The sequence below is a fragment of the Protopterus annectens genome, chromosome 1.part1 (assembly GCF_019279795.1).
Source record: "Protopterus annectens isolate FY-2018-M chromosome 1.part1, PAN1.0, whole genome shotgun sequence".
Taxonomy (NCBI): Eukaryota; Metazoa; Chordata; order Ceratodontiformes; family Protopteridae; genus Protopterus; species Protopterus annectens.
This window is the reverse complement of record NC_056726.1, coordinates 529,689,216-529,716,677: the sequence shown is the minus strand read 5'-3', so window position 1 is coordinate 529,716,677 and position 27,462 is coordinate 529,689,216. Positions and strand designations below refer to the sequence as shown.

General features: G+C 43.0%; 1 protein-coding gene across 2 annotated transcripts in view; it reads left to right on the top strand.

The window, feature by feature from the left end:
• EP300 (E1A binding protein p300) overlaps positions 1-27,462 on the top strand; it is a 1,713,356-nt gene that overhangs the window by 429,840 nt on the left and 1,256,054 nt on the right. For both annotated transcript variants that reach the window (XM_044076495.1, XM_044076487.1), the window contains exon 4: positions 8,751-9,015. In XM_044076495.1, the coding sequence (XP_043932430.1) occupies positions 8,751-9,015 (265 nt within the window). The remainder of the gene's footprint in view (positions 1-8,750; positions 9,016-27,462) is intronic.

Below are 27,462 nucleotides of genomic sequence, written 5' to 3'. Positions count from 1 at the left end.
TAACAGACAACACAACTGTCATGTGGTACATCAACAAGCAAGGGGAACACATTCTTATCCTCTATGCAGGCAAGCAATGATTTTATGGGAGACTGCGCTAAGCTTGCAACTAACTCTTCAGGCAAGGTTTCTGCGGGAGCACAGAACTCCTTAGCAGATGTGTTAAGCAGACAAATCATGGATCCCCACGAGTGGAAACTGGATCTTCATGTATTTCAGAAATTGACAGCGTCATGGGGAACTCAGACATAGATCTGTTCGCTTCTCCACTAAACCACCAGCTGCCAAAGTATTGCACAAAGGGGTTTCATCACACAGCTTGGAAAGTGGATGCTCTGTCTTTCAATTGGAAAAACCTTCATGTGTATGCCTTTCCACCTCTGCCTCTTCTTCCAAAGGTACTATTAAAGGTCAGACAAGACAGGCCAAGGATGATTTTGATAGCTCCAGATTGGCCTCGGCAACACTGGTACCCACTACTACGGAGTCTGGTAAAGAAGCCTCCATGGCCTTTACCTCTGATTCCTCATCTGTTATCTCAGAAGGACGGTCATCTGCTCAATGTCAAGCTTCACTCTCTTCATCTAACAGCCTGGCATATTCTGTGTTGAAACACAGCAGGTCTCAACTTCCTCAACAAGTTTTAAATGTGATTATGGAAGCTAGAAGACCTAGTACAAGGAAAGTGTACGCAGAAAAATGGAAGAGATTTTTATTTTGGAGTACAGCAAAGAATTTGGAGATTTCTGAGCCTAATTTGAGTGTGGCTCTTCAATATCTTACTGAGTTATTGGACAAAGGTTTGTCCTTCTCTTCCATTAAGATTCATGCTGCAGCAATTTCAGCTCACTATGATTGTGACCCACCATTGTTTTCGCATCCTTTGTTCAAGCAGTTTCTTAGAGGGGCAAAGAATATAAGACCCCCACGTAGAGCTCCTACTCCTGCTTGGGATCTCAATTTTGTGTTGGAAAAACTTACTCTACAACCTTTTGAGTCTGCGGCTACTGCTGAATTGAAATACTTGTCATGGAAGACTGCTTTTCTGTTGGCTATTACTTCTGCAAGAAGGGTGTCTGAGTTGCAGGCCCTTATGGCAGTAGAGCCCTTTTGATTTTCCATAAGGATAGGGTATCATTACGTACTAATCCTTCATTTATGCCTAAGGTGGTTTCTAGTGTGGCTTTAAACCAAACTATTCATTTGCCTACTTTCTATGCAGACCCCCAAAATAAAGGGGAAAAGATTTTGCACACTTTAGATGTACACAGGCAATTGCGTTATTATTTAAGCAGGACTAAGGATTTTAGGCAGTCTCAGCAGTTGTTTGTTTCTTTTGCTTTGAGTTCGCAGGGCAAGCCTGTGTCAAAACAAACTATTTCTAGGTGGATTGGCTTTTGCATTGCATTTTGTTATTCCCATCATGGCAAGGAGATTCCAGCTGGGATTAGGCCTCATTCCACTAGGGCTACTGCCACTTCAACAGCATTTCTAAGGGGTGGCAACTAAGGATATTTTGGAAGCAGCTACTTGGAGTTCAGTGCATACTTTCTCTAAGCATTATCACCTTCCTATCTACTCTAAGTCTAGGGCTGGTTTTGCCACAGCTGTTTTGCAAGGCATGTTGTCAGCTCCTGCTTCTTTATGATTTGCCAGCCTCCCTTACCTCTGCTTTGGGATTCTACCCAATAGTAAGGACTGCAGCAATGGGGAGCGAAGAACATAGTACAGTTTTGTACCTACCATAAATGTAGATGTTCGAGGATCCCCATTGCTGCAGTCCAATTTACCTCCCTCCTTCCCTCTGTGTTTAGGGGTGGTTGTGTAGGTGAGGTTACATGCTGATATTTTTGTATATATTCTTGTATATATTGTACATATTTTTGGTGCAGGTATTTTGGGCCTTGTCTTTTTAGGGTCTTCTGACATCTGGGGCAAGAAAAGACTGAGGATATGACGTCGGTCATGCGCATTAGTACCCTGACGTACTGACGTCAGTCTAATGCGCCCTGACCGACGTCAGCCATATACTCTGGTATTCGGGCCGACTGGACAGCGGACTACCCAATAGTAAGGACTGCAGCAATGGGGATCCTCGAACATCTACATTTATGGTAGGTACAAAACTGTACTTTTTAAATGTAGTTAAACTGTCATTTAACCAGGAGTAGTACTTTCTAGTACAGATTCCTTTGAGGTGAGGGAGGACTACAATGGTAAAAGGTCCAGGGCGTCTAGTCATCCAAGAGTCTCATCTTTTTATCATTGTCATGGAAATAAGAGGAATAGTTATTGCCCTGTCTTTAAAGGCTCCCTGTCTTGGAGAATATTTGCAATGTATTGTGACTGCATGGGTGAAGGGATGAGAACATTCACTTTGTGTAAGGAAACCATGGGAGACTTGCACTGGACCATTTAGTCTCGCCATTCCTTATCAGCCACGTTCCAGTAGAGGCTGATTTGCCACTTATACTCTTCCACCTCTTGAAACCTCAGAGTGGTCTGTTAGCATTTCCAGGGAATGCTAAGTGTAAAAGGTACTACTCTCAAAGATGGTCTTCCATAGGATGGTGCGATACAGAAATGGTTCCCGGGACTCCTTTCTGCTCCCACCCTGTTTCCTTTGATATAATGATGACATTTATTTAGAAAGCCGGTTTCCGCAAAGTCTGATTCCTTCTTTTAGCCTCCTTTTAGCCTTCGTTTATGTTTTCTGGAGAAGTCCTTTTGTGTACATAGGTAGGTACTAGCCTATCAGTACAAGGGCCTAAGTAAGCCTAGCCAACACTGTTCCCTGGCATTCACCACCCAAGAAAGTTAATTTCCTGTGCCCCTGTGTCGAGTAGAGTCAGAGAAGTTATCCCTGGGTTGAATTTCCTATTTCCTATCCAGTCATCAAGATTTTTCTTGAAGAGTGCTAATGAGAAACTTTGCTTGACATAGATGGGTAGCTTGTTCCAGAGTATAGGAAGTCTCTGGGACAGGAATCTATCCCTCCAGCATGTCTTTATTATTGTGGTGACAAGGTGTAGGTCACTAGAGCGTGTAGCTCGGAGGGATTGGGATTTCTTTAGGTGTAGTATGTCCAACAGCTCTGGGTTTAACATAGCATTATGTTGGGCAGAGATCTCCTCGGAGTAGGCGATATGCTACAGAGTAAAGCTGGAGTTTTTTTGAGACGGTCAGGGTAGGGCATCTGTTTGAGGCCAGTAGTCCTCTTTGTGAGGTATTTCTGTGGCCTTTCCAGCTGCTGAAGATGTCTTGTGAGGTACATTCCAAAAGGGGCGTTGTACTCTATAATGGGTCTAATGAGTGCTGAGTAGATGGGAACAATTACCTCCTTTTTTTTTCCGGATGAGAACACTTTTTCTTAGCTACTTAACAGAAAATTTGGACTTTTTTTATACTGTGAAGGACAAACAGTAGGAGGCAAAATCAGTGATGTTTTGCCATACCAGAGAGATTTAAAAGGTATGCTTGCAGCTGCCTCCAACTATTATTCCAAGGCTAAGACCCTCTGGACTTCCCTGAAGGTATGCAAATTCTTTTCTCTACACTTATGCAGCTGTAGGTATTTTGATTTCAACATGTCCCCTGCTTGGACCCATGTTAGCACTTGTTTTGTGCTATGCTTACCGGGGAGTTCAACATTTTGATATTGCAACATTTTTAATTCATTATTATGGTTTCAGTATATCTGTTTTAGTAATGTCAGACACCATATACAGTGGATATAAAAAGTGTACACACCCCGTATTAAAATGTCAGTTTTTTGTGATATAAAAAATTAGACCACAATAAATTTCAAAACTTTTCCCACCTTTAATTTGACCTATAACCTGTACAATTCAATTGAAAAATATCTGTTAGGGGGAAAAATATAAAAAAATAAAAAAAAGTGTACAATAAGCTGGTTGCACAAGTGTGCACACCCTTAAACTAATACCTTGTTGAAGCACCTTTTGATTTAATTGCAGCATTCAGTCTTCTGGAGTACACACCTGCCATCAATTAAAAAGGCTCTGATTAACCCCAAGTAAAGTTCAGCTGTCCCAGTAAGATTTTCCTGACATTTACTCAGTTGTCTGCTACAGCAAAAGCCATGGTGTGCAGAGAGCTTACAAAGCATCAAAGGGATCTCATTATTAAAAGGTATCTGTTAGGAGGAGGGTACAAAAAATATTCACAGCATTTGGATATACCATGGAACACAGTGAAGACAGTCATCAAAAAGTGGAGAAAATATGGGACACCAGTGATGTTGCAAAGAACTGGACATCCCTCCAAAATTGATGAAAAGACAAGACGAAAACTGGTCAGGAAGGCTGCCAAGAGACCTACAGCAACACTGAAGGAACTGCAAGAATTTCTGGCAAGTACTAGTTGTGTACTACGTGACAATCTCCCATATTCTCCATATATTTGGACTATGGGGTAGGGTTGCAAGACGGAAGCTATTTCTTACACAGAAAAACACTCAGGGCCGGCTAAAATTTGCAAAACAATACATAGTCTCCCAAAAGCATGTAGGAAAATGCGTTATGGTCCGAGGAGGCCAACGTTGAACTTTTTGGCCACAATTCAAAAAAGTACGTTTGGCGCAAAAGCAACACTTCGCTTCTCCAAAAGTACACCATCCCCACGGTGAAGCATGGTGGTGGCAGTATCATGCTTTGGGGTTGTTTTCTTTTCAGCTGGAACTGGGCTTTAGTCAAGGTGGAGGGAATAGTTCCAAATACCAGTCACTTGTGGCCCAAAACCTTCAGGCATCTGCTAGAAAGCTGAAGATAGAGTTTCACCTTTCAGCATGGTGACCCCAAGCGTACATCCAAATCAACAAAAGAATGGCTTCACCAAAAGAAAATTAAAGTTTTGGAGTGGCCCAGCCAGAGCCCAGACCTAAATCCAATAGAAAATCTGTGGGGTGACCTTAAGAGGGCTGTGTACAAGATATTCCCTTGCAATCTGACAGATTTGGAGCGCTTCTGCAAGGAAGAGTGGGCAAATATTGCCGAGTCAAGCTGTGCCATGCTGATAGACTCCTACCCAAGAAGACTGAATGCTGTAACTAAATCAAAAGGTGCTTCAACAAAGTATTAGTTTAAGGGTGTGCACACTTATGCAACCAGATTATTGTACTGTTTTTATTTTTTAATTTTTCCTCTAACAGATTTGTTGATTTTTAAATTGAATTGTACAGGTTATAGATCACATTAAAGGTGGGAAAAGTTTTGAAATGATTTGTTGTGGTCTCTTTTTTTGTATCACAAAAACCTGGCATTTTAACAGGGGTGTGTACACTTTTTTATACCCACTATGTATGGATGACAGATGTGCACTCTTCTTTTTTGCTCCTTGAAAAAGGAAATTGCAGCATTTGTATGTGTCTTTCTGTATTTGCCACATTAGTCTTTATTCAGAGGATTAGCTGTACCTCATATGGGTCTTGTCTGTTTGCATTCAAAGACCACACCAAACACACGAATAAATTGCACTATACCACAAAAAAGGACTCCGCAGCAAACCTCGAAGAATTTAATCCACTTGAAATTCAATGAGTTCACAAGTACAAAATGCACAAATGCTTGTCTCTAGCGCCTCGGCAAAATCGCCTTTACAGAGTAAAAGATTCCTCACACTACTTTCACATCACTTTATATAGTATACTTAAGAACACTCCCATAATCAAATTCAATTAATTATTCAATTAAGAAAAGTACTAAAAATTAAAAACACAGAACTATAAAAAAACTGTTATTTTTTTACTAAAACTGCAACTATTACAGCAAACTTTTCCATGAACAATCATAATTTAATCCATTTGGTTTGAGTGTATTAAATTTTAATATGAGATATAGTTCTTTTTTTCTTAATAACGGTTTTATATATTTTTCATTTAAATACTTTATATTTTCTATACTATCCAACACTGAGACTTTTAAGCCCTCCTTTTTTCCTTCACGATAACTATGAAAATGAGCAGCCAAAGGACTAGTTTCCTTATTATTTATAATATCCCTGACATGCTCTTTAATTCTACAAGCTAATGTTCTTTTAGTCTCTCCCACATAAAACTTCTTACATGGGCATTCAATTCCATAAACAACTGCTACTGAATTACAGTTATATGTTCCCCTTATAGTAAAGGGAATGCCATTAATTTTGTCAAATTGTACAATAAACCTACAAATGGTACACTTACCACATCTTTTGGTTCCCTTATGATTAACTTGTGTATACATTGGCATATTTAACATTTTAAACCGACTATGTACCAAAAAATCCTGTATGCTTCTACCCCTTTTGTAAGAAAAACTAATATATTTTCCAGATAGAAAATCCACTTCCCTTTTAAGTAAATTCCAACTATATGTCGCATGTTCTTTAACATAATCTGTTAATAGAGAGAAAGTAGACACAAAATACAGAACATCTTTAAACTCACTAGGTATATTCCCTGTTCCCACTTTTGTATGTTTACCTTGATTTTTAACCCTTTTCAAGCTTTCCTTACGGTTATGTTCTACATAACCTCTCAGTTTAAATTTATTGTAACTTTGTGTATATTCCTCTTCTTTAATAATAGGGTTACTACACAATCTATTGACCCTATTAAATTCCGTATATGGAATTGCCTTAATAGTATGTGCTGGATGATGACTAGTGCCATGCAACACAGAACCAGCTGTGGTACCTTCCTTTTCTCCTCCTCCATGTTTGTATAAGGGCCATTTGGTAAAGTGAAAGGTGCCACGTTGTAGTACAGGTGCGACCTGTGGTGCCTTTTGAGCCCTGTCTTTTCTGGAAACTTGTTTAGACTGTTGTGCTAGTGATTCTCCCTGCAGTTATTACAGCATAGTTGAGAATGTGGCTTGACAGGACTTTGTCCTTCGTTTTTCCATACTCTTGTGAATGTAGTGCAGCCTTCTTTGTCATTGTAGGCTCAATTAACACTTTGACTGCTGCTGTCTTCCGTCCCCCCTACCAAATCACCTTATGCATTGTTGTCTTTTCCCCTTTTTTCTCTTTTCCACTTTTAAGTCTTTTTTTTCTTTGGCATAAACAGTTTCCATATTTTCATGGTTCAGTGATTCTAGCTGTTGCTTTGTTCTACATGCTAGTGTATTTTCTTGTGTTAGTAGTTCAGTGCGGCAGTTTTCAGCAGCATAGCACTGTAACTTTTTTTTACATTTATGCTGCTTTGATGTTAGCCACAGCTTCTCAGAATACCAAGTAGACAATTTTGCTTAAGCCCTGGCTTCAGTGTATGAGGTGTTGGCCCTGACACCCCAGTGTTTGGTGCATTTTGTTGGTCACAGTTATTTAGTTTATTATAGTGATGACTGATTTTTGAGCCAGTGTTCCTCGGTCTTGTAACTGAAATGTTTTAGTTGTATTGCTTTGGTTTTCAACTGTTGCAGTGTTATTTTCTTAGACATTTACTGTAAACTATATTCTGCAGACTCACACCTCTATCACTGGAAAGGTGCTGATGTTTTTCTGTCTGTAAATTGGCTTTCATTTTAGCAGCTAGTTCCTATGTAGTTTTTGTCCCTCTCTAACAACCTTTTCTAGGCTTTGAAGAATCTTGCATCAGTGCACTCCAATATGCCAAGAGACATGACATTGCAAAGGCTGGTCACACTTCTCCATGATGAAGTAATCCTTCTCTTTTTAATGTTGAACTGCCCCCCCCCACACACACACACCCACACACACTCATTCCTTTGGGCCTGCTCTTTCAAGAGATGGACTTTGATTGACACCCCCCTTCCCTTGGTCTGTGTCTTTGTTTAGATTTTGTTGTACGCCCAAAATTGTCATCGGGTTGTACTGGTCAGAGGTCTGCATTTCATCCTTACAGTGTTGTCTATTCATACTTACATTCTGGTAACATGTTTGAATTATGTTAGTACTCTCCTCAGTGGGCTGAGTGGACAGTCACACCTCTTCTGACTGTTGTATTTGACAGCCATATTTCTGTCCTGTTAGCATTCCCTGTCTAATTTGCACAGTTTGAGAGTTGCGCCTGTAGTGAAGGCAATGTTGCATGCCTTATTTGGCCCTGTGCATCATATGAGAAGGACCCATATTAACCATAACTCGTAAGTCTCGATTGTATTTCTTTGTTAGGGTCTTTGTTTGTGAATCTGCTGATTTAGATCTTTCAGCCCATTGTATGAAGAAACACTTTTTTTTTTTTTATTCACCAGTTTCTCCAAAGTGGATAACATGCTCATTGGTGTATAGTTCTCTGGATCCCATGTGGTCCCTCCTTGTGTATGGGATTTAGTCATTTCTCTGCTTACTGGCTACCCAGCCTAACACATCTCTAGGAAAGATTTGCAGTCTTGTGATTTGATATTTCAACTGTCCAACCTCTGTCTCTCTCATGCCCAGCTAAGCAATGTCTTACATGCTCTGCTCTTTACTGTATTTGTCCCTATTCTATCTGTGAGCTTAAAAATAAGTTGATTCTCTGTAAATTTGCCTCCTTGAATACCTTCAGATTAGTTTGTCTAAGTAATCTATTAACAGTTTGTCATCTGTGACTGTTGAAGTAGTCTTCTTGCTGTAGAAGTCTTTTGTGTAATATTGTCTTACCTTATTAGCAAAGTTGAAGTAGACAAGTTAACCAGTTATTGAGATATTGCAAGTGCATCCTAACATGTGTTTGTGAAGTTTTGTAGATTGGTCAGTTCTGTACAAGTTCTGATAGCTAATAAATTTTCTGTTCCTTTCTCCTCAAGGGCCAGCAACAGACTCCTCCTCAGATACAGCAGGGTGGAATAGTATCTGCATCAGCACAAGGTATGGGTTCAGCACCACCTACTGCAGATCCCGAGAAACGCAAACTCATTCAGCAGCAACTTGTTCTACTACTGCATGCTCACAAGTGTCAGCGAAGGGAGCAAGCCAATGGTGAAGTCAAGCCATGCAATCTTCCACACTGTCGAACCATGAAAAACGTTCTCAATCACATGACACACTGTCAAGCTGGCAAGTTATGCCAAGGTAAGTGATATGTCCAGTGCTTTTCATTTTCAGAAATAGCATTTAACACCATGTCATTAATGGTTTTGAGTAATCAGTTTTGTGCAGATAGCGTGCTCGAGAATTAGTGTTCAAGAAGAAAAGCAGCAAACACAATGTCCTATTTCTGTGAAAATTGACTTACTAAGGTGTTGGTTAAAACAAATGATATTTTAACTGGTGTTTACTACTAAACATGGAAAGTTTGTTTCCACATGGTATGGATTGCTGTAATTGTCCTTTTTAAATATTATTCAATATGCTGACGATTCTACTTTGATCTGCGGTGCCTCCAATTTAACAGATCTCCAACTACTGACACAAACAGCCTTCTCTGCTACCGAAAACTGGATGCTCCAAAATCACCTCTCATTAAATGCTAACAAAACTAAAATCCTTCTATTCTCTCCTAAGTCCTCTCCTATTGATAAAAACTCATTCCAAATAATCAGCCATAACAACTCCATTTTAGAGGCCATTCCCTCCGCCAAACGTTTTGGTGTAACTATTGATGAACACCTAAAATTTAATACTCACGTCCAGCTAAACATAAAGAAAACCCACATAAAACTCGGCCTACTTTATAGAAACAACCACTTCCTCTCTCCTGCTACCAGACTAACTCTCGCCACGTCTTATTTCCTTCCCTCTCTTCTTTATGGGCGCCCCTCTGCGTACTAATTTATCCTCCTCACTATCCTCCAAACTAGAAATATGTTACAATAAAATCTCCAGATTTGCTTCCAAAGCCAAATCTTCCTCTCATCACTGTTCCTCCCTTCACTCATTAAACTGGCTTGAACTCCATAACCAACTTGACTTTCTCCAAATCACGACTGCCTATAGACTACTATTCCAACCTAAGTGCCCTGTACTGTCCAGTATCCTACAACCATATACTCCTCATAGAACACTTGTATCTACCCACCAAAACCTAATCACAATCCACAAACCCAAGCGCCCAGCTGGTCAACTTCTGCTTTCCTTCACCTTAGCAAAAAAATGGAATGCTCTTCCCTCCACTCTTAGGACCTGCGATAACCTCGAAAACTTTAAAACTCTCCTTCATTCTCACCTTTACTCACACAGGAAATGCAACTGTACTCTTCACCCTATACCTCTCAAGGTCTCCTCCACTTTTACTCCTGGTTAACCTCTCACCTGGCTAATCTTGCTCATTTGTATTATGTATATATAACTATACTGTAAAATCTAGCCTCAAGGCCATTTGCCTGTTATTTTGTTTAGGTGTAAAAAAAAAATGTAATTGTTTGTTTCTTTATGAATGCTACCTATTTATTTGTCAGTTATGCAAAGTTTCTTAGTAATTTTTCATGTAACTATGTATTGTTGGAGCTTTTCTCCCCGGGCCTTCAATGAAAACGGGCTCCCCGAGCCCAGTGGACCTACCCGGTCATCAAACTGGAATAAATAAATAAATAACTAGTACTGTTAAAAAAACATGTATTTGCCTTTGATTTATGTGCAAGATCTGACAGGGCATTGCTTGTTTTCAGAAGAACCCTTAGGAGAAGTGCCTCATAATTCTTATGTACAGTTTGTGTCCGTTTAAATGCAATGCATTTTTGAATGGAAAAAGGAGTCCAGTTGGCAGCTTATTGAAGTCATCGAAGGATGGATGCAGTCCTGCAAACTTCGGTGGTCAGTTGTGCAGGTTTCATTGTTTTGCATGTAATGTCAAGCAGACTTTGGAGTTTAGCTTCTTAGTTAAGGAGAATAACCACATGCATCTGTCAGTCATTTATGTAGTACATACTTTACTTGCTGTATAGGACTGTGACCAAATGGTGGCCCATGTGGGCATAAATTGTCTGAGGCATTCCACCCATGGGGACATGCAGAGACATGATAGAACTTACTGTTGTGTTGAAAGCAGAAAAGACACTGTTTGGTATCTTGCTTTTACCAAGCGTGATTCCTAGACGTCAAAGGAAGACTATCTACTGAGTAGTTGGTATTCTAAGGGGAACCTAAATGTATCAATGTGGGATGAGATGGTAGGTGATACCTGCTGAACCAGGGATAGCTTACACCTGTTGTACCTGAGCTTCTGCATACTGGCCAAAGCCTTCACTACTCCCACAGATGTTCATCGTGTTACACTGCTGCAGTCATTACACTTGGGTTATCCTGCCGTCAGGCGGTCCCGCAGTCGGCCCGAATTCCAAAGTCTTGGTCCGGCGTCGGTTGCTGTCACTTCTTCCCTGACGTCAGTGCGCCAGGGGTATATAAGATGCATCTCACTCCATTTTCTTCAGTCTTTCTTGCCATGCGGTGAACGAAGCAGAAGCAGTTCTCAAGTGCCGGTCGGCCAACTCGTGAGATTTTCGAAGTCGAATTTCAGATCCGAAGTCTTCAATAAAGCTAAGTACCCCGTTGGGGAAACTTTTTTCTTGCCTCAGACCGATGTCAGAAAAAGTTAATAGTCGTATTTCTTGTGGGAAGCAAATACCTCATAAGGACTTCCACTCTTACTGTATTCCATGCCTAGGCCCTGATCACGACGTCACTAGTTGTTGGTTTTGTGCTAGATTTAACAAGCGCACTATAAAAAGACATTTTGATTTTGCTTTGCACTACTTTGGCCGAAGGTTCAATTATACGATGCCGTCTGATCAGCCGACTACCTCAATACCGAAAAAACACAAAGACAAGGATAAAGACAGGCATCCGAGGTCCAAAACCGACGACAAAACCTCTTCTAGGCCAGTCGCCGGTTCTCAGTGAGGTGCTTTCGCAGCCCCTGACATCCGCTACCTCAGAGCCACAGGCCGCCTCCGACTCCCATGTGGAGACATCTAGGCCTCTGGAAACTCAAGGTATTGGGCCTACGGAAACTAATCCCTCAGATGGGTCCGGAGCCGCTGAGCAGACATCGGCTTCTGAGGGTGTTTTCAGACCTTCACAACTCACCATTAAAACAACAACCAAGTCAAAGATACCATTAAAGACAAAGAAACAAGTACAGCATTCTCCTGGACAGTCCTCCATGCCTAAGAAACAGATGCTTAAAATGGCCTCATTACTTTAATCAGGGGTTCCCATCCCCCTCCTGAGAAAAGGTCTAGGCATGATACAGACAATGACTCCTCTGATCAGGTTTCCATTTTCTCTGATTCCTCTTCAGACCAGGGATAACTCTCTACCCCCCTATGAGGACTCTGATGCTGAAGAGTATATCCCTTCAGCCTCTCCTCCTGAGGATTATTCGTTTGGGGAAACTTTACATATCATGAGGGAGCACTTCCATTGGGAAAGCCAGGATTACTCAGAATCCAAGAAAAGGCTCAGGGATTTCCTCTTATTGCTTCAACACAGGCTCCTGGCTATTCCGCCTGTGCTAGATATTGTGGATGATGTGTTCTCTGAATCCAGTTTATCTCCTGACTCTGCCCCCTGCTCCAGCCAAGCCAGATAGGTATTATAGAGTTCCCGACTCTCAAGTTTCTTTACAAAAACCCTTCTGCTGATCCAGAAACTATTTCCCAGGGTCCAAAAGGGGTTAAGGCTTCCATTGCAAAAAAATCCAGTACCCTCTGACAGAGATTCCAGAGCTTTGGATAGATGGGGGAAGAAAGTATACACTTCTGCAACTTTAGCAGTAAGAGCTTTAAATTGCCAGTTTCACATGCTTAAGTACCAACAATATTTAATGGCTCAGTTAAAACAGAAAATGCTTGCAAGCACAGAAGCTCCTGATTGTAAAGAAATGCAGGATTTATTGCATGCAGTTGAACAGGTGGGAAAACATACTCTGCAATGTGGTTTTGATTCTTTAGAGGCCTCTTGTAGAGCCGCAGTTACAGGTTCTGTAATTCGAAGGCATGCTTGGTTAAAAGAACAAAGTTTACCTGATCAAGTTAAGGCAAAATTATTGGATGCTCCTTTACAGCATGATACTTTATTTGGTGTTAAGGCAGAAGAGGTGTTAAAGAAAATGGAGGATAAAGCTAAATCTATGCAAAGAGTCAAGGATTTCTTACAGGTACAGCCACCTCGGTTTAGCAGAAATTGGCCAACAAAGAATTGGTCCTTTCCAGTGTCAGACAGGCCACAGAGAGGCAGATACAGACGCCCAAGAGGCAGATCTCAACCCCAAGGCTCAAACAGACAACGAAAGTGGGGAACCTCAACCCCAAAAAGTGGTGAGGACAAGTCTGAACCTTACAGGAAACCGTCACAATGACTTTCCCCTTCGTACACCAAGCACGTCCCTTTTGGATGCCCCCTTAGGGGGAAAACTAGCACTTTTTTTCTCAAAACTGGCAAACAATCACCCAAGACAAATGGGTCCTGAATATTGTGTCTCAAGGTTACAGATTCCACTTTCATACTTTACCAAGGCTAAAAGGAATGCCAGACCTGCCACAAAATCAATGGGCAGAGGCACAGAAAAAAATTTCAGCCCTCATGGACATGAGAGCTATTCAAAAAGTACCACAACAGGAACAAGGACAAGGATTTTACTCAAGACTCTTCCTGGTCCCCAGAAAGGACAAGGCCTGGAGGCCCATACTAGACCTTTCAATTCTGAATACTTACCTGGATATTCCGAAATTCAAAATGTTGACATTACAGCAGCTTCTACCCATGCTGGGCAAGAAGGCTTGGCTTGTTACTCTGGACCTCAGAGGCATACCTGCATGTCCCTATCAGACAAAATTGCAGAAGATACCTCAGATTCAAAACTAGTACAATGCACTACCAATTCTCTGCACTGCCCTTTGGCTTATCTACTACGCCCAGGGTCTTCACAAAGTGCCTGGCACCAGTAATTGCATTTTGCAGACAGAAAGGAATTCAAATATATCTATATCTGGACGACTGCCTCATTCAAGCAGAGACAAAGGACATTCTTCTACAGCATCTGACGTTTGTAAAAAGGTTGCTAATTTCTCTAGGGTACACAGTAAACGAAAAGAAGTCAAAACTAGTGCCCTCTCAACAGATTATATTCCTGGATGCCAGCTTAAATACAACGGCCCAGGTGGCTTACCTCACGCCAGACAAACAAGTTCAACTAACTCAATATTTTCAATTGCTGGCAAGAAAGTCCCATCTCCCTGCAAGAAAAATTCTGCAGGCCCTGGGATTCATGCATACTACTAATACCATATGCCAGACTGCACATGAGGAAATTACAATGGTACCTGAAAAGTGTTTGGACTCAACACTCACAGTTTAGAAGCAGTAATACCAATGATTCCCTGCCTACAACAGGAGTTTTGATGGTGGGCCCAGGCATGTCACCTGAACAAGGGTCAGCCTTTCACCCAACCCACACCCAGGCACACTCTTAACAACAGATGCTTCGGATTACGCCTGGGGAGCACACATGACAGGAAAATGCATTCAGGGCAAGTGGACCACAGACCAGATGCATCTTCACATCAATCAAAAAGAGATGTTGGCTGTTCAAAATGTCCTAACAGCCTTCAAGGACCTTCTACATCCAGGACAATTACTACTAAAGACAGACAACACCACAGTAATGTGGTACATAAGTAAGGGGGCACTCATTCTTATCCCCTATGCAGGCAAGCCATGACCTTGTGGAACACAGCTCTAACATATCAAGTTCACCTACAAGCACAATTCCTGCCAGGAAAGAAAAATACTCTGGCAGACTATCTCAGCAGAAATATCATGGACCCTCACGAATGGAAATTGAATCCACAAATCTTCAGCATGGTAACGCAAAAGTGGGCATGTCCAGACACAGATCTTTTTGCATCCCCACTGAATTGCCAACTACAAAAATTCTGCACAAGGACTTATCACAAACAAGCATGGAAAGTGGATGCTCTTCTGTTCAGCTGGAAAAACCTAAAAGTTTATGCCTTCCCGCCACTGCCTCTCATTTCAAAGGTACTCCTAAAAGCCAGACAAGAAAAAACACAGATGATCCTGATTGCTCCAGACTGGCCACGCCAGCACTGGTACCCTATCTTAAGGAACTTGGCTCAAGGCCCACCATGGATTTTGCCTCAAATTCCACACCTTCTGACACAACAAAACAATCGGATCCTGCACACTCGGCTCAAAACCCTAAACATGGCTGCATGGCAGATACATTAGTCAATCAGACAACACCTCCCTCTAAAGCTGTTATGGATGTCATTCTGGAGGCCAGGAGGCCTAGCACCAGGAAAGCTTACTCAGAAAATGGAAGAGATTCTGCGCCTGGAACCAGGCTCAAAGCCTTGACCCTCTTGTTCCAAACATTCCTCAGATTTTACAATACTTAACTGAGATGCTGGACAGAGGCCTATCCTTCTCCTCAATTAAGATTCACGCCTCTGCCATTTCAGCACATTACAACACGGGTCCTCCTTTATTCTCTCATCCCTTGCTAGAGCAGTACCTCAGAGGGGCTAAAAACATAAGACCACCCCGGAGAGCACCAACACCAATTTGGGACCTCAATTTTGTTTTGGAAAAACTGACCCTACCACCTTTTGAGCCAGCCAATACAGCCGATCTAAAATTGTTATCATGGAAAACAGCTCTGCTCCTGGCAGTAACTTCATCACGAAGAGTCTCAGAGCTACAGGCATTAATGGCAGTGGAACCTTTTATAATTTTTCATCAGGACAGGGTATCTTTAAGAACAAACCCTACCTTTATGCCAAAGGTGGTATCTAGCATGGTTCTTCCATTTGCCAACTTTTTATCCAAACCCCCAGAATAAAGGGGAGAAACTTCTGCATTGTTTGGACATACACAGGCAGCTACGCTTCTACTTGGACAAAACAAAGGCTTTCAGGAAAACTGAGAAACTGTTTGTAGCATATGCTGCAGAATCACAGGGCAAGGCTATCTCAAAGCAGACTATATCCAAATGGATAGGACACTGTATTCGGTACTGCTACACACAGCATGGAAAATCAGTCCCAAATAACATTAGGCCACATTCCACCAGGGCAACAGCCACTTCAGCCTTTCTCAGAGGAGTACCTACCAAGGAAATTTTGGAGGCGGCAACTTGGAGTTCAGTGCACACCTTTACCAAGCATTACCACCTGTCTCTTTACTCTAAATCCAGAGCAGGATTTGCCACTGCAGTTCTGCAGGGCCTCATAGCCAATCCTAACTCTTTATAAACCAGCCACCCAACCTCAGCTTTGGGATTCTACCCAAGTGTAATGACTGCAGCAGTGTAACACGATGAACATAGTACAGTTTTGTACCTACCATAAATGTAGATGTTTGAGTTTTCACACTGCTGCAGTCCAGGTTACCCTCCCTCCATCCCCTCTGAACTAGCTGGGCTTTTCTATACCTCTCTATCCTATACAACCTTTGGGGTGTATTTGCTGGTAACTGAAGGTATTGTTTTTATTCAATATTTTTGATTAGCAATATGTATTGCCTACCTACTTGGGGGCACCTGACATCTGGGGCAAGAAAAACTGAAGAAAATGGCGTTGGATGCATCTTGTATACCCCTGGCGCACTGACGTCAGGGAAGAAGCGACAGCAACTGACGCCGGACCAAGTCTTTGGAATTCGGGCCGACTGCGGGACCGCCTGACGGCAGGATAACCCAAGTGTAATGACTGCAGCAGTGTGAACACTCGAACATCTACATTTATGGTAGGTACAAAACTGTACTTTTCTTTTGTAGACAAGAGTACCCTTACTTGGGCATTCCTACTTAAATGCAGACTCAAATTAGGGCATCATTGTGATGGCACTACTCTGTGCTAGGAGTTTAAATAGGTGCCAGGACTTGGGGTCCTCTGGCAGCTGGACACATTTCCTGTTTGTGTAAGTATTGCAACATGGGTGTCAGTGCAGTGACCAGTACTCCCTGTATATTAGAGTTTAGTGTCTATATATATATTTATACACCGGGGTAACTGTGAGCTGTATTTGTAAGAATTACTGTCACCTCACATCAAATTATTCACATCTCAAAATGGATATTGAGGGAACAATGCATATATACATACATAATGTTGAGGAGGAGGAAGAGTGAGGTTTAAGGGAAGACAGGAATTCAGCAGTTTCTGTAATGTTGGATTGATGGTTGCGAAGAAAAATGTACGTGATGTTTATCGTATTTAAATTAAAAAATGTTAAAATTGATTTATTTTCTGTTAATGTATTTTTGTCCATGTCTTAAGTGATAATTTAATAAAGGTAATATAAAAAATAAACAAATCTGATGTTCTCTTCTTCACCACTGTGTCTACGATACGATCCTTGGGTCCGACTCGGCCGCATTATTCAGGACTTCTGATTTGTATCTCATGCACCTCCCTTTACCCGTAAACCCCTAGGGCATCCCCAACTCTTCAGATCTCGTTTGCTGACATTCTAGTCAGATGGAAGATCCTGGCCCTTGTTAGAAAATACTAGCCTAAGTGAAATTTTTCACCTTTTTATGAATTCTTTGTATTATCTCTCTGTTTTATATAGTTATCTTGCTCCTCACTTTCTCAGGGGTTTTCTTATGCTATTTTATTGTGTGCGCGCGCTAGTTTTTTAGAGTGTAGTTTCATGGATACTGTTTAGAAAATAAGGATTTAGAAAATTAGTCTGTTTATAATTGGCTAAAAGTTGAAATTTTAACTCCTAAGCTCTACGTTTTTGCTGGTCACGGGGACTAGTTTGTTTTTATAGTTGCAGTTCTCTGTACATGATTGTGTGTGCTAAGTTTTTCTTTGCATATTAGTCATATTAGAGTTGGAGATTTATAAAGTTTTCTGCTGTATTTTGATAACTGGATGTTGTTGTGATGCCCATGCACTGGCCGAACAATCAAGGAGCCTCAATCCTCACCACTAACACCAGTGAGGGGTGTCCATATAGGGAAAGGATAATAAATGCACACAGTAAAGTACAATTTCCCTTAAGACCACACAGAGATCATAGTCAGTCTGGGGCTGGTTTCTCCCTTTCTCACCAGGTCCCCAATAAGACTCCCCACTGGCACAGCTATAGGGTCCAGATCTCAGCCTGTTGGGCAAGCTAAAACCTCCAGCATCCTCTTTGTCCAACCAGTGCTTCATGTCCCTGCCCAAGTAACTGACACGCACACACTTTGAGGTAAGAGTTTGTGCAACCACATGGACACTCCTGGAGAAGGCTGGCACAGGTTCTCCAGCTGTGCCCCTTTTCTGCCCAGTCTAAAAGGTAGTACCAGCTGCCACCATCCTCTAATATAGGCTACTCAAGGGCTCTTCTGAAAGGGTGTCCAATTATTATTGTGCAATATTATTATCCAAATGGTAAGTGTGACTGAACAGTCGAGGCCTAGCGTGACTTGGTACGGTATCACTGTATACATGCAATGTACTCTAGAGCTTAAATTAACTCTACATAAAACAGTCACAGTTGAAAGGTTTAAAAATATTTAATAATAAATAACACAAGACAGTACTTCTTACTACACAATGCTAGTCAGGAGTTCAGAGATCACAGAGAAATAATTAAAATGCTAGTCAAGAGTTCAGAGATCACAGAGAAATAATTAAAATAATACTGTAGAAAAGTTCTAACATCAACACAGAAAAGCACTTGGTCTAATCGTCCTAATTCCTAGCTAATTCTAAGAGAAAACACAGTTTTAAATAATTTACATATAGAGCAAGACAGTGTTGGTGGTGATGGATGTTCTCAAGACAAATGCTCTGAGCTCCCCGATTCTCTCTCTTTAAATTGATAATACAGAGCTGCTTCACATGATATCATTCTTCACACTTCTCTGGTGTTCCCTGGCTAACAAAAACTACATTTACATTCTTTGCACCTGGTCAGAAACCAGAGCAATAAAGGACATTTATACATGCAAATTCTAACCATTAACTCTGGTCTTAAAGCAATAGGCAGGATGCCTCCCCCTAGACATATCTGCTCCGAATTTTGACATCAAAGATGGCATATAATGCTCAACTTAGCTTTCTTACAGCAGAGTGCACTGTTACATTTTTGCAGTTCAATATCCAATGCAGTCTTTTCACATTTAAGAGAACAAGCCTGTGGCTTACACTAATATTTACAAATGACAGAATTATCTACAAAATTCTGTCTGGCTAGACCGGAAGCCTTCACCTATCTTCACAGTTGTTTGTTTTGTTGCATCCTAGGACTGTCAGACAAGCCAGAAAAGCCCGCTGGATTCAAAAAGCCCACTTCTTGTTTACATAGGATACCAAATGTTCACCAAATGCATGGCAGTCGTTGCAGCTCACTTGGGACTCAGGGGATTATGGGGGGTGATCATCGTGTTACACTGCTGCAGTCATTACACTTGGGTTATCCTGCCGTCAGGTGGTCCCGCAGTCGGCCAGAGTTCCAAAGTCTTGGTCCGGCATCGGTTGCTGTCGCCTCCTCCCTGACGTCAGTGTGACAGGGGTATATAAGATGCAACAGACGCCATTTTCTTCAGTCTTTCTTGCCGCACGTGCCCGAAGCAAAAGCAGTTCGCAAGTGCCGCTTGGCCGTCTCCTGAGATTTTCATTCTGAATCCAGAACCGAAGTCTTCTACAAAGCTAAGTACCCCGTTGGGGAAACTTTTTCTTGCCTCAGACCGATGTCAGTAAAAGTTAATAACTGTATTTCTTGTCGGAAGCAAATACCTCATAAGGATTTCCATTCCTATTGTATCCCATGCCTAGGCCCCGACCACGACGTTACTGGATGTCCTTCAAGAATGCAACTGCAGTCATAACATATGGGTTGTCCTGCCTCAGGCAGCCCTCGGTCGGCCGAATTCCAAAGTCTGGGTCCAGCGTCGGCAGGTGTCGCCTCCTCTCCGACGTCACAACGGCTGGAGTATAAAGGCATCGGCCGACGCCATCTTCTCCAGTCTTTCTTGCCGCGCGGTGCCCGAAGCAGAAGCAGTTCGCAAGTGCCGGTCGGTCAGCTCCTGTGTTTTTCAGTACCGAAGTCATCTAAAAGCTAAGTACCCCGTTGGGGAACATTTATTCTTGCCTCCAATGTTTCTCCTAAACCCTCTGCTAGCGCTCCGGTTCCTTCGGAAGTGGTAAATCTACCGCTCCATGCCGACGACTCAGCGTTAAACACTACCTTCGGTCTCGGAAATCTCTCCGGTGCCGGTTGTTGATTTTTCTCCGGAAACCGAAGTTCTAGATCTACCCGACACCATTCCTGTGGACAAAGTAACGCCTGCACGTGGGGCTGCTAGGCCTCCTGTATCCATGTCCATTAAGGCCTTTGCACGTGCTAAGGCCGCCAGTCAGGCCAAGGCCCATCCTATACCTGCCCAGGCCCCTTCTTCTTCTGATAAGCAGATCATGTCTCAGGCTGCAGATCTTATTTCCCTTATCAGGGGGTCTCAGCCTCATCCGGACAGGGGTTCTCAGCCACCTGCAGAGAAAAGGCCTAGAACTGAGCAGGCGGACGACCTCTCCTCGGATGAAGCCTCTGGGGATTCTGAGCATTCTGATACTCAAGATGAACCCTTCCAGGCCTACGAGGACTCTGATGCTGAAGAATCAATGCCCTCTGCCTCCCCTCCAGAGGATTTCTCATTTGGGGAAATTCTGCATTCCATGAGGGAACATTTTTAATGGCAGGGTCAGGAATTCTCTGACTCCAGGAAAAGGCTTCGTACTTTACTCAAGCTTCCCCAGCACAGACCTTTGGCTATCCCTCCAGTTATGGATGTTTTGGATGATGTTTTCTCTGACTCCAGTGCCAACCCTGATTCTCTTCCTCCTGCTCCTGTCAAGCCGGACAGATATTATAGGGTCCCTGACACTCACAAGCACCTTTTTAAGGCCCACTCTGTGGACCTAGAAACTATTTCACAGGGCCCCAAGGGAGTGGCTTCCTTCTCTGCCAAAAACCCACTGCCAGCTGACAGAGAAGCAAGGTCCCTGGAGAGATGGGGTAAAAAAGTATATACCTCTACTACCCTAGCCATGAGGTCTCTTAAATGCCTTTTTCACATGTTTCAGTACCAAGATTTTCTCCTGGATGATTTACAGAAAAAGTTAGCCTCTCCTGAGCCTTTTGATAAAAAGGCACTACAGGATCATATACATAACACTCAGCAGGTTAATAATCATTTTCTGCAGTGTGGTTATGATGCACTGGAAGCTTCATGTAGGGCAGCTATGACTGGGGCTGTGATACGTAGACGTGCTTGGTTGAAGGATCAGTCTTTGCCTGACCATGTTAAAGTAAAGTTACTGGATGCACCTTTGGAAAAACAAAAGCTTTTTGGTGCTACTGCACAAGATGTATTGAAATCCATAGAGGAAAAAGCAAAGTCAGTACAGACAGTCAAGGATTTCCTTCAGGTTCAGCCACCCAGATTCAGCAGAAACTGGCTCTCAAAGAATTGGTCCTTCCCCGGCTCTGACAAGTTTCAAAGGGGAAAAAGCAGACGTGCCAGGGGTCGAGGGCAATACCGAGGATCTTACAGGGGCCGCCACTGGCAACCTCCAAATCAAAGAAGTGGCGCAGACAGTTCAGCTGCACCACAAGGACAATCACAATGACTTCACTTTCGTACCGCCTACAAAGGTTCAAAGAGAAGCGCCTTTGGGCGGAAAATTAGCCTTATTCTCACAAAACTGGCATATCTTAACCAAAGACAATTGGATTCTGGATTTGATAGACAAAGGATACAGATTCCACTTCCACACATTACCAATAAGACAGGGCATGCCAAACCTGCCACATCATCAAAGGGCAGAGGCACTCACTCAAGTTTCCAAGCTATTAAGTATAAAAGCAATAGAAAGGGTTCCTCCTCAGGAGCAAGGCCAGGGATTTTATTCAAGGCTGTTCCTTGTTCCAAGAAAAGAAAACAAATGGAGACCCATACTGGACTTGTCAAATCTAAACACTTTCCTCATTGTGCCAAAATTCAAAATGCTGACGTTGCAGCAACTTCTTCCCATGCTGGGCAAGGGGTCTTGGCTGGTCACTCTGGACCTCAAGGAGGCATACCTGTATGTCCCATTCAGACAAAGCTGCAGAAGATACCTCAGATTTCTTGCAGGGACAGAGCATTATCAATTCTCAGCATTGCCGTTTGGCTTGTCTACTGCGCCCAGAGTGTTCACAAAATTCCTGGCATCAGTAGTGGCACACTGCAGACAGCAGGGGATTCAAATATACCCCTACTTGGATGACTGCCTCATACAAGCAGACAACGAACAAACCTTAAAAGGGAATTTGGACTATGTCATGCATCTACTGCAGGCCTTGGGATACACACTCAACATTCAGAAGTCAAAATTACTACCATCCCAACAGATTACATTCCTAGGAGCCAAACTGGACACGGAGACCCAAATGGCCTACCTCACAGAGGAAAAACAACAGCCTTTACCAGAGTACTTCAAAGGCCTAGCAAAGCTTTCCCAGCTGACTGCAAGGAAAATCCTGCAGGCCCCGGGTTTCATGGCATCTTGCATCCTTCTGATACCTTCGGCAAGACTTCATATGAGAAAGCTGCAATGGTATTTAAAAAACTTATAGTCTCAACACAGCAACAGCCTAGAGGACATAATCCCACTTATTCCATGCCTACAGAAGGAATTTCTATGGTGGGCTCAAGCCAGTCAACTAAACAAAGGCTTGTCTTTCAACAGACCTCAAGCAGGCCAAATGTTCACAACAGGCGCCTCAGACCATGGAATGGGGGCGCACATGGAGGGCAGATGCATTCAAGGCCTATGGACGCCAAAGGAAAGACATCTGCACATAAATCAAAAGGAGATGTTGGCAGTGATACATGCCATTGAGACTTTTGAAAAATCACTACAAGAAGGACATTTGCTAATAAGGACAGACAACACCACTGTCATGTGGTACATAAACAAGCAGGGAGGCACTCATTCTTATCCCCTCTGCAGACTAACAATGCTTCTCTGGGAAAAATCCCTGAGCCTGAAGATACACTTACAATCCCAGTTTGTACCAGGCAAGGACAATGTACTGGCGGACAATCTGAGCAGAAATTTCATGGATCCACACGAATGGATGCTGCACCCACACATTTTCTCTCAACTGACAAGGACATGGGGAATACCGGACGTAGATCTTTTTGCTTCCCACTTAAATCATCAACTGGAAAAGTTCTGCACAAGGACTCACCACCCTCTAGCTTGGAAAACGGATGCTCTCTCCTTCAGCTGGAATTCTCTAAAAATTTATGCATTCCCTCCCCTGCCTCTGCTGACCAAGGTGATACTGAAAATCAAAGCAGAACAACGAACAGGCATCTTGATAGCTCCAGACTGGCCAAGGCAACACTGGTACCCATTGCTATTGACCATAACTCGGACCAAGCCATGGCCTCTGACCCTATGGCCCCTGCTCCTAACGCAACACAATTACAGGACTTTACATCAAGACCTGAAAACATTGCATCTGACAGCCTGGAGGCTACCATGACTTCAACACCTAACTCTCTTTCCAAATCTGTTCAAGAGATCTTGCTGGAAGCACGCAGACCTTCCACCAGAAAAACCTATTCAGCCAAGTGGAAGAGATTCAGCATCTGGAATGCCAAAAGGGGTCAGGACACAGCATTACTGAGTATACCTCAGATATTAGAATACTTGGCAGAACTATTTCATACTGGACTCTCATACTCCTCAATAAAGATTCATGCCTCAGCAATATCAGCAAAATACAACTGTGACCCTCCAGTATTTTCGCATCCTCTGCTAAGACAGTTTCTAAGAGGGATAAAGAATATCAAACCTCCCAGAAAACAGCCAGTACCTGCATGGGACCTCAGCTACGTGTTGGAAAAACTAACTCTACCTCCATTTGAGCCAGCAGCAACCTCAGAAATGCAATTTCTTTCATGGAAGACGGCCTTCTTATTGGCAGTCACTTCTGCAAGGAGAGTTTCGGAGATACAGGCACTCATGGCAGTGCCCCCCTTCCTCATTTTTCATCAAGACAGAGTCTCTCTAAGAACCAATCCTACATTCATGCCAAAAGTTATTTCCAGGGTGTCTCTAAGTCATGCTATTCATCTACCTACATTCTTCCCCAATCCTCAAAATAGGGGGGAAAAACTACTGCATACTTTGGACATACACAGACAACTACGCTACTACTTGGGCAGAACTAAGGCCACCAGAAAGTCTGACCAGCTGTTTGTAGCCTATGCTGCTGGAGTACAAGGAAAAGCAATCTCCAAACAAACAATTTCAAAATGGATTGGACATTGCATCAGATTTTGCTATTCTTTTCATGGAAAAGGTGTGCCAGCCAATATTAGGCCACACTCCACCAGAGCTATAGCCACTTCCACAGCTTTCCTAAGAGGAGTGGCAACAAAGAACATTTTAGAGGCTGCTACATGGAGCTCCGTGCATACATTTACCAAGCACTACCACCTGCCCTTATACTCCAGATCCCGAGCAGGCTTTGCTTCGGCAGTCCTGCAGGGGATTTTAGCTACACCATCATTATCGTAGTTCCATCCACCCCCAGCTTGGCTATGGTATTCAACCCATATGTTATGACTGCAGTTGCATTCTTGAAGGACATAGTACAGTTTTGTACCTACCATAAATGTAGATGTCCGATAGATATGCAACTGCAGTCGGGTTTTCCCACCCTCCTACCCCTCTGTATCCTTCTTTTGGGTCCCTACCCCCCTTTTTCCCTTCAGCTGGGGGTATTTCCTATGGTGTATCTGTTTATTACTGTTGTGCATGTTTGGGATTATTTTTTATCCATTTACCAAATTTAGCCTTCCTAAGAGGGCACCTGACATCTGGGGCAAGAAACACTGAAGAAGATGGCGTCGGCCGATGCCTTTATACTCCAGCCGTTGTGACGTCGAGAGAGGAGGCGACACCTGCCGACGCCGGACCCAGACTTTGGAATTCGGCCGACCGAGGGCTGCCTGAGGCAGGACAACCCATATGTTATGACTGCAGTTGCATATCTATCGGACATCTACATTTATGGTAGGTACAAAACTGTACTTTGTTGGTTTTGTGCTAGGTTTAACAAGCGCACTATTAAACGTCGGTTTGATTTTGCCCGACATTATTTTGGTAGAAAATTCAATTATACCATGCCGTCAGAACTTCCGACGACCGGAATACACAAAATGCGCAAAGACAAGGATAGTCATCCGAGGCCCAAAACTGACGACGAAGCCTCTTCTAGGCCAGTCACCGGTTCTCCGGTTTTCAGCGAGGCGCCTTCGCATCCCCTGACGACCGCTTCTGTAGAACCACAAGCCGCCTCTGACTCCCACGTGGAGATGGCTGGGCCTTCGGACGCAGAAGCTCTTCAGCCTACCGAGACTAACCTTTCAGAGGGATCCGGAGTAGCTGAGCAACCTACAGCTACAGAGGGTGTCTTTAGACCTACTCAGTTGAGCATTAAACCCTCAGCTAAGTCTAAGCCTCCTTTAAAGTCAAATAAACAAATTCAGCATTCTCCAGGACAGGCCTCCATGCCTAAGAAACAAATGCTCAAAATGGCCGAAGACCTAATTACTCTGATAAGGGCGGTCCCATCCCCCTCCTGATAAAAGGCCTAGACAGGATACAGACTATGACTCATCCAACCGGGTGTCCATCTCTTCTGATTCATCCTCAGACTTAGTATACTCTTTACCCCCTTAGAGGATTCTGATGCTGAGGAATCAATTCCATCAGCCTGACCGTCTGAGGACTACTCCTTTGCATTTCCACTGGGAAGGCCAGGATTACTCAGACTCCAAGAAAAGGCTCAGAGACTTCCTTTTATTACCTCAACACAGACCCCTTGCTATTCCGCCAGTGTTAGATATTGTCGATGATGTGTACTGAATCCAGCTTAAATCCTGATTCCTTACCTCCAGCCCCTGTTAAACCTGACAGATACTACAGTCCCTGACTCGCATAAATCTCTATAAAAGCCCTGTCGCTGACCCTGAAACTATTTCTCAGGGACTCAAAGGAGTTAAGGCCTCATCAGCCAAGAATCCAGTTCCCTCTGACAGATATTCCAGGGCGTTAGACAGATGGGGAAAGAAAGTACATACGTCTGCAACTTTAGCAATGAGAGCCTTAAATTGCCAGTTTCACATGCTAAAATATCAGCAATTTTTACTGTCTCAGTTAAAACAAAAAGTGTTTCCAGAATCAGATCCTCCTAATTTTAAAGAAATGCAGGATTTATTGCATGCAGCTGAACAAGTGGGAAAGCATACTTTGCAATGTGGTTTTGATTCTCTAGAGGCCTTCTGCAGAGCAGCAGTTACAGGCTCTGTTATTAGAAGACATGCTTGGTTAAAAGAACATACGTTACCAGATCATGTTAAAGCAAAATTATTGGATGCACCTTTGCAGCAGGATGTGTTATTTGGAGTTAAGGCAGAAGAGGTATTAAAGAAAATGGATGACAAGGCAAAATCTATGCAAACGGTGAAGGATTTCTTACAGGTTCAGCCTCCTAGATTTAGCAGAAACTGGCCAACTAAGAATTCGTCCTTTCCAATTACAGACAGACCTCAAAGGGGAATATACAGACGTCCAAGAGGTAGAGGTCAAACGCAAGGTCCTTACAGGCCTCGACAGTGGGTTGCATCAGGCCAGAAAGAAGGGGAAGACAGGCCACAACCATATAAAAAGCAGCTCCAATGACTTCCCACTACAGCTGCCAAACAAATCCGTCTTGGCAGCCCCCTTAGGAGGAAAACTGGCACTCTTCTACCTCAATTGGCAAATGATCACCAAAGACAAATGGGTTCTCAACATTGTATTTCAAGGTTACAGGTTCCACTTTCACACTCTGCCAAGGTTAAAAGGAATGCCAAATCTGCCACCAAATCAATGGGCAGAGGCTCAAAAACAAATTACCGCACTCATGGATATGAGAGCTATTCAAAAGGTACCATCACAGGAACAAGGACAAGGATTTTACTCAAGACTCTTTCTGGTACCCAGAAAGGACAAAGCCTGGAGGCCCATTCTGGATCTTTCATCTCTACACACTTACCTGGATGTTCTGAAATTCAAAATGTTAACATTACAGCAGCTTCTTCCCATGCTGGGCAGGAAAGCTTGGCTTGTGACTTTGGTCCTCAGAGGCATACCTGCATGTCCCACAAAACTGCAGAAGATACCTCAGATTCATAGCTGGTTCAATGCACTACCAATTCTCTGCACTGCCCTTTGGCTTATCTGCTGCGCCCAGGGTCTTCACAAAGTGCCTGGCACCAGTAATTGCATTTTGCAGACAGAAAGGAATTCAAATTTATCCGTACTTGGACTGCCTGATTCAAGCAGAGAGCAAGGACATTCTTCTAAAGCATCTGGCGTTTGTAAAAATTTATTAAGTTGCCTGGGGTGCACAGTAAACGAAAAGAAATCAAAACTAGTGCCCTCACAAGAGATTATATTCCTGGGTGCCAGCTTGAACACAACGGCCCAGATGGCTTATCTCACGCCAGACAAACCA